Here is an 18,234-nt window from a genome sequence, read left to right on the forward strand (position 1 = left end):
GGGAGGCGAGGCAGGAGACTCGCTTGAGCCCAGGAGTTGGAGGTTGCTGTGAGCTGTGATGCCATAGCACTCTACCCAGGGGGGACAGCTTGAGTCTCCTGTCTCAAAACAAAAAACAAAAGAAACCCAATGTACTTATTTTTCAGATGGCAAGAATTCATTTATTCAAAAATTTAAAAAAGACTTTTTATTTACCTTTCTATATGCCACACATGGTTCCATGTGCTGGAAATAGAAAACAGAATAAATAAAGTCTCTACCCTCATGAGGTTTAAACTCATGGTGGAGATAAGTAGCCATTGTACCAGACTTTCAGCTAAGTGCTCTATATACATTCTCACTTGAGCCTTGTAATCATTTGAGGAAGATAATATTTATCTTCATTTTATATAGAGTATAGGAATTGAGGCTTAAAGAAATTCACTAACTTTCTAAGATATCTCTCTCTCACTCATACATGTGCGTACGCAGATACACACACACACACACACACACACACACACGGGGGTCAAGGCAGAGTTGAGATTCAAACCCAAGGCAGTGGGATTCCATAGCTCTCTCTCTGCCACTATAAAGCACTGCCTTCTACTGTCCATCTCTGGGAAAGTAAAATGTAACAATGTTTTGCCCAAGAAAACTTCTGAAAGTTATACAAAACTATGGCATTTAATCAAATAATTTCAATTATATAGAGTCTGGGGTTACTCGCCCTTTCTTAAATTTTATAAGTTGAAAGAGAGCAATTTTTAAAAATTGACCTAACACTACAGTTCAGTTTCATTAAATGTACTTTGGTATAAACATACTAAACCATCAAATGATTTTTACAACGTCTTTAAAACTGTAAAGAATGACAGGCAAATAACATACAAATCAACACACTGTCATTTACAAAAAAGAAAAAAAGGTACTCTGTTCCAAGCAAGTCCAGCTTAGGCTCTCACAATAAAAAGCCTTTAGGAGGGCAGCACACTATTGAAGGGCCTTTTTGAAATAGCCATTCCTCAAATGGGTCCTGTAGGTTTGAAAGGCATGTGGAGAGAAGCAAGGCTCCCCCGCAGAGGCCCCCTGAAGTGCTGAGTCAACACTGGCAATAACAGAAAAGGTGGAAGGGGCCAGTCACTCACATTCCACACTAACACTCTCCCATCCCTGAGAGCACACATTGTTCCCGTTTTGCTCCCGCTGTATCCCTATCACCTGGTTCAGTATACAGGGCTGGCAGGTACCCAGCAAATGTTTGCTAATTGAACAAATTATACTGCACAAGCTGTGTGTTCTCTTGGGCCTTGATTTTCTATAAAGCCCAAGGGTCAGACTAAATCAATACATTCACTTTCAGCTCTAAAAGCCTGTAATTCTTTGAGGTAGTACTCCTCAATGCATCACAATAAGGCATTGGTGAAATTACTCCAGGACATCCGGGTTTGAATATATGCCTAGTCACAAGGTTTCACAACAACTTACACTGCTTAAGATAAACAAAATAAAATTTTCCCTGTTTGAAACTATTACAGCCTCCTCTTCAAAGGGAAATGGCTCCAAACATGCTGGGGTCAGAAGAGAAATAAGCCAGTTACTGTAGAAATAACATAAGACCTGTCTGACCATTCAACTAAAACAGGAGAAAAGTTAATGCTCATAAAAACAGTAACAGGGGCAGCAGTAAAATTGAGCTTTTTCAGATGTTTGAAGAATCAGAAAAATCTGATAATTGGTTTAATGAGCTTTAATTCCAAAGTACCCTTGGTTTTTGTGAAGGCAGGATATTTATTTTTGAATTATTAAATAGTTTAACATAGATGAATAGTCAACTAGAAATTACTTTCTAAGCCTTTACAACTATTTTTTAAAAGGAAAAGTAAATTATTTTTCAAATTATTATTTTAAGTAACACCATCTCAAATTAGTAAAGTAACTTGACTAGATCATAAAACCACCAGTTCACAAAGTTAGGTTTTAGTAAATATATTTACTGAAGATTGAAATTTAAGGATTAAATATATTCAAGTATGTCCCTTATCTATAAAAAATTATTTATGGATTTTCAAGTCATCGCTCCTTATTATGGGGGGACAAGTAGGCTCCTAAATAGTATTTCAAGTTTCTTTGTACGAGCTTGTTGTATACAAGAAACACTGGTTGAAACTACAGGGGGAATCAGAAAATTCTAGAAGGTATTAAGTTCTCAAATTTAGGATCCATTTTGTGTACACATGGCTTGATATGAAATGTAAAAGAGTAATTCTAAGGTTTAAATAAAGGCGCATTAAGAGACGTGTCATAAGACACTTTTAAGAAGGTAAAGAAAACCTAAGGCAATCTACAATGGTCAGATACTAAGAAGAGAAAAAGGTTATCCTGATGACTTTTCCCTGGTTGACGTGTTCCTTCTAAATCTGTGCATAAAAACAAAAAAGCTATTATTCTAAGTACACTGAAAGTTTAGAAGACCAATAGCTGTTTGTGTAACATTTAAAAAGACAAAGTAAACAATCGAAGCTTTCTTTAACAATTCTTTTTTTTTTTTTTTTTTTTAAACAGAGAGTCTTTGCTGCCCAAGCTGGAGTGCTGTGGTCTGATCATAGCTCACTGCAGCCTTAACCTCCTAGGCTCAAGCAATCCTCCCACCACATCCTCCCAAATAGCTGGGTGTTTGACACCAGGCCTAGAATTTTTTTTTTATTTTTTGTAGAAACAGGTCACTATGTTGCCCAGGCTGGTCTTGAACTTCTGGCCTCCCAAAATGCTGGGATTACTGGTGTGAGCCACCAGCCCTGGCTACTTAACAATTCTTTAAAAAACAGCATTCCAGCGGCACCCGTAGGTCAGTGGATAGGGCACCAAGGCTTGTGGGTTCAAACCTGGCCCGAGCCTGCCAAACAATAATGACAACTAAAACAAAAAAATAGCTGGACATTGTGGCGGGCACCTGTAGTCCCAGCTACTTGAGAGGCTAAGGCAAGGGAATTGCTTAAGTCCAAGAGTTTGAGATTGTTGTGAGCTGTGATGCCACAGCATTCTACCAAGGGCAACACAGTGAGACTCTGTCTCAAAAATAAATTAAATAAAATATAGCATTCCATGAGAAATTAGAACCCTAATATATTGCTGGTGGAACTGGAAAACAGTTTGGCAGTTTCTCAAAATCTAAACATAGAATTACCACTCCCGGGTATATACCTAAAAGAATTGAAAACAAGGACTCTCCAAACAGATACTTGTATGACAATGTTCATTACAACATTATTCATGGCAGCCAAGGTGGAAATAATCTAGTGTTCATCAACAGATGAACTGATAAACAAAATTATGTACATAAAAAGCAATTAAGTTCTTATACGTGTTACAAAAGTGGTCAACCTTGAGAACATTATGCTAAGAGAAATAAGTCAGATGGGAAAGGACAAATATTGTATGACTCCACTTATATCTAAAATAGACAAATTCATAGATATAGTATTATAGATTAGAACAGTGGTTCTCAACCTTCCTAATGTCGCGATGTATTTTCATTATTACAAAGGGGTTGCGACCCACAGGTTGAAAACTGCTGGATTAGAGGTTACCAGTGGCTTGTGGGTGGGCAGTGTGGTTAGGGAGGGAGAGAGGGAATGAGAATTACAAACTTACTAAGTTTATACTTACTTAGAGTTTCTGTTTGGGGTGAAGAAAAGTTTTGAAAATAGTGGTAAGGTTATACAACCTTGTGAATATAATTAATGCCACTGAATTCTATACTTAAAAATAGTTATAATTGTAAATTTTACGTTATATGTATATATATTTTTTACCACAGAAAAAAATACCACCAGCCAGGTGAGGTGGCTATGCCTATAATCTTAGCACTCTAGCAGGCTGAGTCCAGGAGATGGCTTGAGCTCAGCAATTTGAGACCAGCCTGAGCAAGAGTGATACTCCATCTTTATTAAAAACAGAAAAACTAGCCAGGCATTGTGGTGGGCTCCTGTAATCCCAGCTACTCAGGAGGCTGAGAATAGCTTGAGCCCAAGAGTTTGAGGGTTCTGTGAGCTATGATGATACCACAGCACTCTATCCAGGGCAACAAAATAAACAAGACTTTAAATTAAAAAAAAAAAAAAAAAACCATGATTACCCCAGAGATTAAAATACAAAAGGAAAATGTATCTTTATATAAAATGGATAAATCAGATTGGTGGTGGTCAGTATATTAACCAAGTGGTCCAATTTAGCTACATGCAACTTACCATTATTTGCCCCTGATATGATGTGATGTGATCTATAACTAATGGTTTTACTGGAAAATCTGACCTGAATCTTACCATGAAGAAAGGGACAAATCCAAATTATAGAATGTTCCATAACTGGCCTGGACTTTTCACAAGAACCAAATGTAATGCTCAAATTTTGATTGGCTATGAAGGCTATTTGGGGGATAACACGAGAAATTCTCTAAGTTATGGACAGTATGTGGGATTATAGTACTGAATTATTGTTGATTTCTCAGTTATGGTGATAGTAGACAGTTGTACAGAAGACTGTCCCTATAGAAATACATGCTGAGGAACTTATAGGTAAAGGGTCATGAACCTACTTTTGGATGGTTTGACAAAAGATTATGTGTGTAGGGAGAAACAGAAAGTGTGAGAGGAAGAGACAGAACATTTGGAGTAAGGTAACAGTGGTGAATTTAAATGAAGGATACCTATGTGTTCATGTAGTCTTTTAATTTTACTATGGGTTTGAAAAAAAAAAAAGATTTTCAAAAATTAAAACTCTACAATGTTCTTCTTTTCTGTTCAGAATATACTTAAGAAAACTAAATGAACAAGAGGGAAAACACAGCAAATTCAGTGCTATGCGTACCTTCCACATCATACCAGTGTGCACCATTTGTGATTCCATCTTTGAAAGTCTCGTCTTCATCTCCTGGACAATGAGGCTCACCAGTTTTCATTATGGGATGGTTGGAAGCATACGCTTTTGCCAAGTATTTAAAGACTTCATCATCTGAGGTTTTGCTATAAATTCCAGTGGCCTTATGTTCTGGAGAATCATCAAAAGGATAGCTTGCTACCACTGAGCCACCATGCAGATTTCCAGAAAGCACAAACCTATGAAAACACAACCAAATCACATATCAATCAGAAAGGACACAGAAAACAGCATGCATTTTAAATTCCATAACATTTTCCATAAAGGAACTCAGACATATCTCTTGGAGACATAGAAGACAGACAACTCTATCTGCTGTTAGAAGCAGACCACCACAATCGACAGCAAAGGAAATAGTGTTATCAACCTAAAATTTCAAACAGCTTTGGTAATTCAAGTTAACCAAAAGTAAATTTAAAGAATTTTCCATTATTGAGAAAGTAGCTAGACAACACAATATAAATTAACATTCTAGGAAGTGTCTTACTTAGAGAATTCCAAAGTCATGTATTAGGTTGACCTGTATGAACCTGCCAATGCTCAGCCATTTTCGACCTACAAAAATGAAATTTCATATAGTTCACGCTAATACTTGTAACTCATAATGTGTCAATGTCATAGAAAACATAGCTGGCATACATACACATACCTTTAATCCATGAGTTAAGTTAGTAACTTTTGTGCTTTTTACCTTTATTGTACAGAGAATTTCTAAGATAGGGAGTCTAATTTAAAACAGGACGTGTTTTGTCTGACTCTAGGTTTACAATACATTAAATTCACATTTTCAAGAGAGAAGCCACAGTCGAGGAGATTCTGAAACAAAAACTAAACAAAACAAAACATCCTGATACACTGAGCTACTTTCCGAGAAAAACAATACAGCATATCAAAGACTAGTCCTCCATTTCATCACTGCTTAGAAGCAGCTCTCTTTCCAGACCCATGGTTTTGGATTGAGTCTTTAAAAACTAAACTGATACGGAGACAAGGATGCTCCTACAAAAGAATTTTTATAATGCTTCTACTTTTAAGTAAATCAATTTGTAATTTGGTCTAATGTTTATATGTATTTTCTTATATATACTTACGAACTCCTTTTATGATGAAAGTTAAAGACAAAAAACATGCTTAAGTTCCCTTCATACAATTATCCCTTATGTAAAGTAACAGTTCAAACCATGATTTTGAGTAGAGATTAAGTATTTTTCTCTTTGCACTCTAAATTGGATTTTCTTGCTTCTGCCTTTCTGTGATTGAAAATGACTCACCTACAGAAATTCTAAAGGGGACTGATACATAACATTTCTCTATATATGCTTGAAAGAAAAACAAACCTATCATATGTCTACTTTGAAAAGTTAGATTTGGCATGATCAGTGCTATCCAGAGAGAGCAAACAATGAAAATTACTTGTAACACATAATCTGTTCATCCCACCATGATTAAACACTAGAATAGATTATAAAAAGAGACTAGTTAAAAACCAATATAATCATAATTAGCACTCTTCCAGACACCAGAGGAGAATGCCATTTGGTATAGTGGCAATAGTACAGGCTTTGAAGCCGGGTAAATATGGGTAAGAACAGTCAGTCCCCGGGATCTGTTGCTCACTGGTAATAAGATCAGGAGAAGTTTTACTGCCTCTAATTCACTGAACTCCAGTTTTCCTCTCATCTATAAAATGGAGGTTAATACCACCTGCTTTCCAGAATTTTTATGAAAATTAAATAAGATACTTGGGTCACTACAAAAGTGTTGAGACAGACTATGTTATGATCCACTACTTCACCTCCAAAAAACACAGTTAACAGTATATTTTCTTCCCCCTGGGGCGCACCTGTGGCTCAGTGGATAGGGCGCTGGCCCCATATACTGAGGGTGGCAGGTTTGAACCCAGCCCCAGCCAAAGTGCAACAAGAAATAGCCGGGCGCCTGTAGTCCCAACTACTTGGGAGGCTGAGGGAGGAGAATCACCTAAGCCCAAGAATTGGAGGTTGCTGTGAGCTGTGATGCCACAGCACTCTACTGAAGGTGATAAAATGAGACTCTCTCTCTAAAACAAACAACAAAAAAAAAGGTCTTTTTTTTTGTTTGTTTTCTTTTCTTTTTGACACAGAGTCTTATTTTGTCATCCTGGGTAGAGTGCTGGGATTATAGGCGTGAGCCAGCACGCCTGGCCAATAGTGTCCTTTCTGATTTACTGGTGCAAGTTTCACCTTGTTTGGCTCATTGATGTTGTTGGGAGGACTTCATTTGCTTCCATCTATGAAGATTTTACACTTGATTTTTGTGTATCTCAAAACTTTTGTAATGACCCACAACATACATGAAACATCTGCTAACACAATTATTGCCTTACAGCTCCTGCTCTATAAATGCTTATTTCCTTGGAGATATCTAGCATCTTGTATAGGGAATCACTGCCTTATAGATTATCAATCTATTCCCCAATTCTATTGTCAGCTCTTGGGTAACAGAATAATACAGAAACAAAAACTAACAAATATTCTAACTTCTTAACTCTAACATACCCAACATCCCCTACTGCTAAATTATTAAGATTTCTTTCCAGTTTGTATTTCTAAAATAATGTAAGTACTTTTTTCCCCCACTGACTTCAGCTCAAGTAATCCACCAAGCAACAAATATTTATTAAATGTCAACTATGTGCCTAACATTGTTCTAGGCCAGCGGTTCTCAACCTGTGGGTCAACCCCTTTGGACTGTATTAAAGGTTCGCAGCATTAGGAAGGCAGAGAACCACTGTTCTAGGCACTGTGGATATATCAGTGAACAAAACAAACAAATCTCCTCCTGGGTTTTATATTAAAGCAGAATACAATGCATAACTGAATATTCTAAATAAGTGAAGCATGCTACTTTAATTACATATTTTTAATTAAAACTTTAAAATCCAAGATTCTCTACTACAGTCTGCTTTTCCTTTCGTTTGGCATCTCTTGCAACATGTCTCAGAAACACTGTTAAAATGGCCTAATCAAATATTTTTAGAATAATGAAATGTCTGCAGTTTGGGTGATAAACTGAGTGATATAATTCAATCCTCTTTTCCTTTCTCTAATTACATAGGGTTTTTTTTTTTTAGCATTTTATACTTTATTTAAAATAAAATAATAAATAGTTATAGGTAAATGACAAGTCAGTACATTTAGTTGGATATTTATAAATTTACATTTATATTCACAAGCTCATAGAGCCATCCTTCACCACCAAACATTTTACTCTCTGTAGTCTAAGTCTTCTGGGAATTCTAAAATTTTTATCAATTTTATTTTCTTCAAATCCAAATTTTCTTTTGGCCCAAGATTTTTCTGCAAATATGTTATCAGTCCATTTGTTAGCAACTTCTTCAGCTACTTTATTTGAGTATTTCTTCCACAATTTGTAGGTCACATTCTTTGTATTTTTCTACTCATGCCTTTATTTATTTGTTTGTTTACTTATGTACTAATTTTTGGAGATAGTCTCACTTTGTTGCCCTCAGTAGAGTGCATGGCATCATAGCTCACAGCAACCTCAAACAATTCTCCTGCCTCAGGCTCCCAAGTAGCTGGGACTGCAGGTGCCCAACACAATGACCTGCATTTTTAGCGACGGGGGTCTCACTCTTGATCAGGCTGGTCTCGGACCTGTGAGCTCAGGCAATCTACCCACCTTGGCCTCCCAGAGGATTACAGGCATGAGCTACCGTGCCCCACTTTCCTTCTGCCTTTAACTGTTCCCTTTGGTCCTGAAGTGAAGAAAGTTCTTTTACTAGCATAGCTTGCTCTGCTATCTCATGACCAATTTTAGCTTTTTCAATGCTTTTCTGTAGATTTGCATGCTTTTGGCTTCCCTCAGACAACTAATTCCAGAAACTTCAACTTATGTTTCCTTGCATGAAGCGATTTACTTGGAAAAGCCCAATAGTAATCGCAAGTTCCAGTCCTCTCAACTGTCAACCATACCATCATCAACTAAACTTTGAAGGATTTCTTTTACTGATATAATGGTAGATGAAATGTCTGTAATCCTAGCACTCCGGGAGGCTAGGATTTCATCTGCATTTGTAGAGGAGGAGCTATCAGGCAGTAATTGTGTTAGATGTTTCATCTTGCTTTTCTTTTGGGGAGCAATCTTCTCCATATCTTTTAGCTGAAATACATCTTTTGTCTCAAAACCTATTTCCATCAAGTGGGTTCTTTTCTTCCGCACTCAGCCTTTTTCTCTTTGACAAGGCACAGGGATTTCCGGTGGCCTAATTACACAGTTTTTAAAGTACCAATACCACTCTTAAAAAGAGGATTTCAAAAGAAAGTGACACATATTATAATGGTTATAAGATTACTACTTTGAGTCTTTGTCAAACCAACTTTGCATAGCAACTGCAATCTTATTTGAAAGGTATTTTATGCTTTCCATTCAAATCAATTTTCTCAAGTGTTTCTCAAACTTGACTTAATATGTCATTCTTTATATAAGATTTAAAGTAGCTGATAAACATAAATAATAAAAAGTGAATCCCAGGTGGCGCCTGTGGCTCAAAAGGGCAGGGCACTGGCCTCATATGCTGGAGGTGGCAGGTTCAAACCCAGCCCCTGCCAAAAAAAAAAAAGTGAAACCCTAAATAAACTCTATTATGCTCTCCAAATAACCTGTGGATAACTTGAAAATAATTCAGAAAACTTGATCTCTGACAAATTAAAGATTCAGGAAATTGTAGATATATATAAACAAGTTCCCCCCAAATAATCTTCACTCACCCACAACACTATGATAATGCTTTTCAGAAACATATCAAAAATCATTTATATGCTAATCTCCTCTTAAAATCTAAGCAGGTATATTGACTTGAAGTAAACCGAGTGTGCAAAAAACATGGGAGTCAAGTAAACTATAAAAAGTTTATGTTAATGGTGGAGTTTACATTTTTTATATTTTCCTATTTATCTCAACACCTATTGGATGAAGTATAAAGTGAAACAAAGAAAATAAAATTTACTTTTCTAAACTGGAGGAAATGGGGCAGCGCCTGTGGCTCAAAGAGGTAGGGCGTTGGCCCCATATGCTAGAGATGGCGGGTTCAAACCCAGCCCTGGCCAAAAACTGCAAAAAAAAAATTAAAAAAAAAAAAAAAAACTAAACTGGAGGAAATGAAGTCTTATGATTTTACATATCCAAAATAAGAACAAAAATCTACTTCTAACATAGCTGAGTGAATAGGATATCGAGAAACTACCCAATGATTTACCTCACAAAATGAACTGAAAAGGGTAGTTTTCCCAGGCAGACTAATGTTTGAATTTTTAATGTCCTAGTCATAAAGCTGATGCTATATTTAGACATCAATCTCAAAGTGTGTGTGTTCTTGTGTTTTTAATTTTATTCACATATCAGTTTCCTCTGTTACTAATAAAGAATATGCATTTTGAGTTACTTTTTGAAGACTGGGGATGGATGGATATACTCTTGACCCTATACAGTCACCTACTTTCTCTTTTGATTAGAGTTATATGTTTGAAAAATGGTTGGGTATGGTTGGAGAAGTCTATAGCCACAGAACAAAACAACTCTTCATAGCCTCAAGGTGACTTAAGCCAAGACAAAGCTCACTGGTATAAGCAGTGGAACTAATACTGAACAGAAAAATCCAGCCACAGAATTTACATCTCTGCAAGGGTCGTGACAGGACACTGTAAACATTTAAACAATGCAAGCAGTGTATTTGATAGATCATCTCAGAAAATCCCTGGCCATCACAGCTTCTGGCAATAAGTATATGTCAAAGTCGTTTTTCTCATTCAGATGTTCAGAGGTCATGAGGAGGATCATCTTTAAAAGAAAATCCTCCCAGAAAGTCTATATGCAATTAATTATCTATAGGAGATCTTATAAAGTCTCCTTTATAAAGTGAAAGGTAGATATTAAAATGGCTGGGACTGTCTCAATGCCCACAGATTTTGTACTATACTGGTCTGAAATCTTGTGGAAGATATGATTCCAAGTCCCACAGTGAAACTTCTGTGTTCATTATCACCTTTAACTTATCTGTCACTCAGAAACCTTCTTTAAATCAAGATGGAATGATTAACCATTGCTTCAAAAGCCTTATGAAGACACAAGCTGGCAAAGCTGATGCGTGAAAAAGGGAGAAGGTGCATGCTCATTTCAGACACCATGACATCTGGAGTTAAGTTCCCTCTTCCTTTATTCCTCTCCTCCTTTTTGTTGAGAATCCTACCCATCTCTCAAGATTCTACCTCTTCTACATAAAGAGAAGAAGTGTGTGGGCATTATTGAAAGCCCACACACATTTTTACCACTGGGAACAATTCCTGCAAAGTTTAACTTGGTACATAAACACATTTCATAAATATTTATAATATTCTCTCATTTTATACTAATTTCTTCAAGTCTTTGTGCTTCTACTTTTTCATTTTTTAAATGTCACACAGTGCTTAACAACGCTCAAGATGTGTATTAAGTGTAAACAATTAGCCATTTTGCCCAGGCCCTTTTATAAGGTACACAAATGGCACTAGAAACCTTCAGAGTCTAAAATGAAGCGGCTCACAGATCTGTGCAAGTTCTTCAGCCAAGTTCATAAGCTCCTTAGCTGAGTCAGAGGTAAAGACTGGAAAGAGAACCCATTTCTGTCAAATAACCAAAGGCAGAATACCCTGAAGATGTCATTTACCAATTCTGGGCTACAGACTCCCTCCCTGGCTGTTATTAAGAATACTGACCAGGAATCAGATTGCCTGAGTCCCAAGTCCCAACTATACTGCTTACTGTGTGAATTACTTAACCAATCTGACCTGAATGCAGACAGGGTTATTAATGGTGTCTATGTCATCAGGTCGTGGCTAGCATAAAGTGAGAAAATGCAATCTTGGAAAGAGCTTAGCACAGTGCCTACAGTTATAACCATATTGACAGCTGGTCTATCAAATGAGCGAGCGAACCTAGTGTACCCTTAAGGTCTCTACCATTGCTCACAGCCTATGGTCCTTTGAGAATGGGGACTAGAACGCCAGAAAGGAGTCTCCTCATCCCTTGAACCAATAGCCTCCAGACAGCGCTTCCTAGACAATTAGCGGGACAGGAGTAGCCTGGGCCCTGTCCCTATTACAGGGTGTCTCCCTCCACCCTCACCACCGCCACCTCTTAGAGCCAGCATTGTTTAAGCGCCCCCTGGTTCTGGGTTAAGCTCGCGTGGATGCGACAGAGGGAGTGGGCAACACTCACTTGTTTCTGCGGATCCACTCTATAAGGGCGCGCACCTCTGGCACCTCGTCCAGGGAGGGGGGCCCGCCGGTGCTGAACTGGTCGGGGAAGCTGCGGTTGAGGTCGCGGCCGCGGCTGTTGTCGCGGCCGCTGGCCCTGGGAGGGCCACCGTCGCTGAGGCCGCAGTCGCCCTCGCGAGCGCGCTCGAAGCCGTCGGGGTTGAGGCTGGGCAGCAGGTATACGTCGGTGGTATTGAGAAGGCGGACGATGCGCGGGTCCCCGCGGCGATAGCCGGCCGCCAGTTCGCGGGCCAGGTAGATGAGCACCTGACGCGACACGGTCTCGTCGCCGTGCATGTTGCCCACCAGCTTCACCTGCGGCCGACCCGGCACGAGCGGCCCCGCAGCATCCGGCCCCGCGTCGCCGTTAGGGAGCAGCGACCCCAGGCCAGCCGTGAGTCGCAGGACCCACAACGGCCGGCCCTCCACCGAGCGGCCGATGCTGAAGAGGCGGGCCAGGCCAGGGGGCCCCGCGGCCGCCGCCTCCTTCAGCGCCGAGCCCAGCTCCTCTTCGTGGTAGTAGCGGTCGAACTGGCCCTCGGCCGCCTCGGTGCCCGCGCTTGTCGTTGTTGTGGCCTCCGCCTTCTTGATGTGAGCCGCTTGGGCCGGGCTCCTTAGCAGCAGGAGGCACAGGAGCAGCGGGAGGCTCCTCAGACGCCAGGGCGGCCGCGCGCCCCAGCCTCTCGCCATCTTCCACCAGCGCCGCTAACCTTGGCTCCGCTCCCCCGGCTCGGCGCTCGGGGCGGCGGGGGCCAGCCGGATCCCTTCCGCGCCTAGCAACCCCATCCCGCCCTCCGGCCGCACCCAATTGCGGACCGGCCTGCTGCTGCGTCACGCTAGGGGGCGTGGCATCCCTTAAAGCAGCCTGTTCCCCCTGGGCGTGCCTTCCTTCCTCGCCTCCCGAACGCGTTTGGTCACTCTCTCCTTCTCTGCGGTTCCTCTCCCTCTCTTCTCCGCCTCCCTGTTTCCTCTTCTGCGTTTGTTCCTCTTCTCTACTCGCTTATTCTCTGCTTCATCGTTTCTTCCCAAACGGGCTCCCCCTTTTCTCTGAGTACTCTTACTAGCTCCCTTCTCATCTTTGTTCCCAGCTTTTCTCAGCTGCGCTTTAACACTTAACAACCAGGAATCAAAAGGTTCGAAAGAATCGAAGGACTCGAAAAGATCAGTAGGCCCGAGAAAGTCAACGTTCGAAGAGTCAAAGGACACCTGGCCTAGTCTCGTGTCCACCTGTCCTTCGGACTCGTCCTGCCTCGGCTTGGGCCCGCTGCCTTCGTGGAAGAGAAGGGGACCCTGGGAGTAGAAGGCGGCTCACTACCTCACAAGGCAGCAGTGCATTCCATCCTTGAGTTGCGGTGTGGAATGAAGGTGTCTCTTTATGTTTGGCGAAGATGTGCTACGTAGTAGGCCCCTTTGTGTTAACGTTACCTGTTTCTTTAGCGTCAGCCCTCGTTGTTGTCAGTGTGTACTGGTCTCAGCCCTCATTAGGCAAAATTCATTTCATAGTTGAAATGCCCACTTCTCACACCGCTTCTGACCTCTGAGCGAGTAAACTGGTGGCCTTGGGGTAACTTTTTTTTTTAAGCAGCAGGTTTGACATTTCTTGAAACACTTAACTGGCGAATATAATTCTTAAACCTCTTAGTGTTCAGCCAAAGCTGACAATTACAGTGTTTCATCAAGTCTAGAGAAGTTTTTTAACCTGGCCCCTTTACAAAATAGGCTTTAGTCCGTCACTTTAGCTTGAAGAAACATGAAACTTTACAATCCTTTTATCAAGTGTGAAATTCTACCCATCTAAAACATAATTGAAATGACTATTTCCTTATTTCACAACCAAGTATTTAAAGGCCCCTTCCCTGAACTATGAGTGAACCCTAATATGATAGTAGAGTTCATTCATTCATTTAGCACTTATTTATTGGGCAATTACTGTATGCCAAACCTAGGTGCTGGGAAGCAGTTCATTCTTTTGCCCAGGTAAGAGATACAGTGCAGTTTATGAGGAATGCTACAATAAGGTATTGGGATACAGGTGAGAAAACCTTCATTCAATCTAAGGAAGAGGAAGGGAGAAGAGAAACCATGGGGAGAGGGAGGGATTCTTCCCTTTCTGAAGAAAGAACCAGGAGCAGGCACAGAAAGCTGCAAGCTTTGGGAGCATGTTCTAGGAATTGTTTGCAGGATCAGGATTACTGGTGTGAAGGGGCTCACGGGTGTGGAGGCAACAGAATTCAGAGAACTTTCGCAAGCCAGCCTGTGGGGAGCCTGCTTGATCTGGAAGGCCACGGAAGGATTTTAAGCTAGTTTAGAAAAATCCCTCTGACAATAATATGGAAAATAAAATAAGAGGCCTAAGACTTTAGGCTTAGAGACCTGTAAGGAAGATAAACTCTAAGAAAACATGAATCTGGGAATGAGCACATTGCCAGTGGAGGTGGAAAGAAGGAAATGGATTTGAAAGACTTTTGGGAGGGAAAGTGGACAAGATCTGGAGGCAGAGGAAAGGATTGTAGGCTGACTCCAAGCCTAAGCAATTCGCAAGTCTTAGTTGAGGAATAGGACAGGCTAAAGCACAGGATCAGGTGAGGATGGTGAGTTTAGTATTCTGCATGGTCACTCTGGTCCTGTGAATGCTGCTTCTCCTCTATGCCGCATTTGGTCTAGTCTGCCTTATGCATAGCAGCAGCAACTCATCAGAAACAAAGCCACAGCTCCCCCTCCATGTTCCCCACCCTGTCTACCCCCTGGGAGTGCTTAATCATTATACCATGCACTTTTACAATAATCCAAATCAAAGATGCCCCAGAAGACATGTTAACTGCTAATCAAATATTTCCTTTTCTGCCACGTTCACTCTCCTTTGAAACCTCTTCCTGACCCCTCACTCCTGCAGCCTCATCTAGTAAGGCAGGCTAAAATGTAAATAAACAAGAACAGGGCAGTGGAATAAAGGGATGTAACTTGAGTCAATGCCCTCCCAGGAATCCTCAGGCTCAGGTGAAAGATGTGTTTGAGGCCTCTTTTGGGTCTATAGCCTTTTACTACCCTGTGGTTAGAAGTGAAACTCAAAACTCTTAAACCCCAGTCACTGCTCACTGGAGGAGAAAAAGGAGGGTGGAGGGCTGGTTTTGTGTTTATCCACAGCTGAATACCTCCAGCTGAGTCTGAGAAGTCTTGAACCTTACAAAGGGTGTCCCTTCCTACTCCCAAGGAAAGTCTTGGCCTCACAAGTGAGGGAACTTGGGAAAAACTTGACAGCAAAAACACTTGCTATTCACAGAAACAGAATGCCAGATATTTCCAGGCCTCTTTCCTTAATCAATGAATTGATTATTATGTAACATCAATTTTTTTTAATGATACATAATAAGTATACATAATTATAATTGTGGGATATATGATATTTTGATACATGCATAGACTATATAATGAGCAAATCAGGATATGTAGGATATCATCACTTCAGACATTTAGCTAGAGGAGATTTGAAATGTTCCCCGCACAAAGAAATGATGAATGTTTGACCTGGAGTTTTATAAGCCAGGCAGAAGCTTTTGGGTGGCCAACCAAATTTGGTAACTACTTTCTGTAAAAGAGTCACATGCCATTAAAGCTATAGTTCAGCATAGATCATGACCTTATAAATATCTTCTTGTCTGGCACAAACATGTGCAGATTTACTAATTCGACTTGACAAATGTTTGTGGAGCGCCCAATCTAGTGAAAGATCTCTGTATTGAGTGCTGGAGTTTGGAAGATGAGTGGGGGAGATCTTTCTCCTTCCAGCCGCCTGAATCTCTGGAGGGACATAGAGCATAGACACAACAAAGGACAGGTTGTGTCTGCAGGGCCAGAAGTCTGTAATAGGCACTGCGCTAAACTCTTTACATTGGTTGACTCATTTAATTTCACCAACAATTCCATGAGGTAGGTACTATTAACATTATCACTTCTCATAATAAAGAGACTTAGGCACAAGGTCACACAGCTGACAAGCCACAGATCTAGAATTCAAACCTGGAAAGTCTGACTTCAAAGACTTTCGTGTTTAACTTCTATAACAGAACTGCTTCTACAGCAGATGAAATGGCTCATGCTGGCACTTTGAGAAGACAGGCAGGAGGATCATTTGAGTCCAGAAGTTCAAGATTATAGTGAACTATGATCATGCCTGTGCACTCCAGCCTGAGTGACAGAGTAAGGTCCTACAGGAAGGAAGGGAAGAAGGAAAGAAAAGGAAAGGAAAAAAAGAAACCTTCGTTTTGCAGCATGAAGGAAAAAGCAATTATGAGTCAGAAAACTTCACCAATGCTGTTAGATCATGAGTTGTGGCATCAGAACCAAGTTTAAATCCTGCATCAGTAATTTGCTAGCCATTGAATAAGTTAATTCATTTTTCAGAGAATTAAATGAGATAATACATAACATTTAACATAGTACTTGGCGTATGACAAGTGTTCAGAAATTAACCATTATTTTTATAGTTTTCAATTAATAAGAATTCTTCAGGGAAAAAAAGGGAGAAAAGAGCACTCAGGCAGGGGGGCAGCAAGGACAGAGGCATAGACAGAAGTATATAGCGAACGGTGGCTGGAATATAAGTGCAAAGACAGCATTGCTAATAAACCAACTAATGGAGAAAAATGACAAAAAAACAGAAAAAACCCACAACATGTAATTGCCCCTTTGAAAAGGAAGATCACACAACTACCCCTTTGATTAACTACCTGTGGCTTTAAGAGTTTGTTTTCACAGCACTTCAAAAGAAACTGAGAAGACCTGAGTGTGCTCCTGCCAGACAATATTCCAAGGACCCTGATAAGCCAGCTTCCCAGAGAGGGGTGGAGAAGGGAATAGATGCAGCTGCTTCTGCCTTTTTGATATCAGCTGAGAGCAGTTTCTCTTCCTTTTTACCCCAGTAAAAATCATGAATTCCTTACCTCAAGACCAGAACTTCTTTCTTTCATGTGCCACATCCTTTCCTTCCTCCCTTTCTCTTTCTGAAAGTAAACTTTTTACTTCTTTTTATCCTAATCTTTGTGTCCAGAATTCTTTCCCATCCTCCACTGCGAATTCCCACCCTAACAATAAGACATATTGGGAGGAACAGCAGGAGCCGTAACTATAAAGGCAAGATGGTGCTAGACTAGAGGATGAAAGACCTTGAATACCACACTAAGGAGGTTTTGCTTTATTCCCCAACCAATGGAAAATTAGCTGAGCCATTGGTGAGGTGGAAGGGAGTAGTCACATCTGTGTTTTAGCAAGAGAATTTCAGGTGCTTTGTGGGGGGAGCTGAAGAGTAGTGGTCATTCAAGCAAGAGCTGATTGTGGCGAATTTAGTAAGGATAGAAAAAGATAAATGTAAGAGATTGACAGGCTGTTGGATTGAAAAGACTTAGCGACTGCTTGGGTAAGAGGGAAGAAGAATTGGAAGATGACTTCATGAGCTAGTAAAGGTGGCCAGGTAGGTGGCCTTTGCTGTTATCCAGAATAAGGAAGATGGGGAAAAAGAAACAAACGAGAGGCATTTGGGGGATGTTAGGGGGGAACAGATTAGGTTTTGCCTTCGAGTATGACTGCTTGTGAAAGGATGAGATCTAATATACCAGTGGAAGGACGGGTATTAGGTAGGAGCACAGACACTTTAACTAGAGTCAGAAATGGAAAGGCAGAAGCTTTTGTTTTTATTTAGTTTATTTGTTGAGACGTTGTCTGAGAACATGAAAGATGTGGTTACAGTTCAATGAATTGGGTTCCAGAAATTCAACAGCCTCTCTAAGGAGAGGAGAAGCCCTGAGAAAAGGGACATAGAGAAGGGAGAGGGAAAAATGAATCACAGTGAAAACCTTCATTTCAACTTTGTTCCATACTCAGGTCCCCCTCGTGTTAACTCTTGACAAGTGGCCACTCATTCTGGATCACTTTTGCAAGAGAAAGTCAGATCCTAGCAACTTACAGCCCAAAAACACCAGAAAGAGAGGAAGTCAGCTCAGAAGCCACAAGGCAAACATCTGAAAGCAAA

At 40.5% G+C, this 18,234-nt stretch overlaps 1 protein-coding gene and 1 pseudogene across 1 annotated transcript in view; both read right to left on the reverse strand.

Annotated features, from left to right (window-relative positions):
- Window positions 1–12,956, reverse strand: part of CPD (carboxypeptidase D) — a 74,388-nt gene extending 61,432 nt beyond the window's left edge. The window contains exons 1-2 of the mRNA XM_003800106.3: window positions 12,172–12,956; window positions 4,849–5,096 (exon numbers count right to left, since the gene is read on the reverse strand). Coding sequence (XP_003800154.1) covers window positions 4,849–5,096; window positions 12,172–12,899 — 976 coding nt within the window. The 5' untranslated portion in view covers window positions 12,900–12,956. The remainder of the gene's footprint in view (window positions 1–4,848; window positions 5,097–12,171) is intronic.
- Window positions 8,163–11,168, reverse strand: LOC105888041 (annotated as a pseudogene).
- Window positions 12,957–18,234: the final 5,278 nt, after the last annotated feature.

Source organism: Otolemur garnettii, unplaced genomic scaffold (assembly GCF_000181295.1).
Source record: "Otolemur garnettii isolate 467f Iridium unplaced genomic scaffold, OtoGar3 scaffold00166, whole genome shotgun sequence".
Lineage (NCBI taxonomy): Eukaryota > Metazoa > Chordata > Mammalia > Primates > Galagidae > Otolemur > Otolemur garnettii.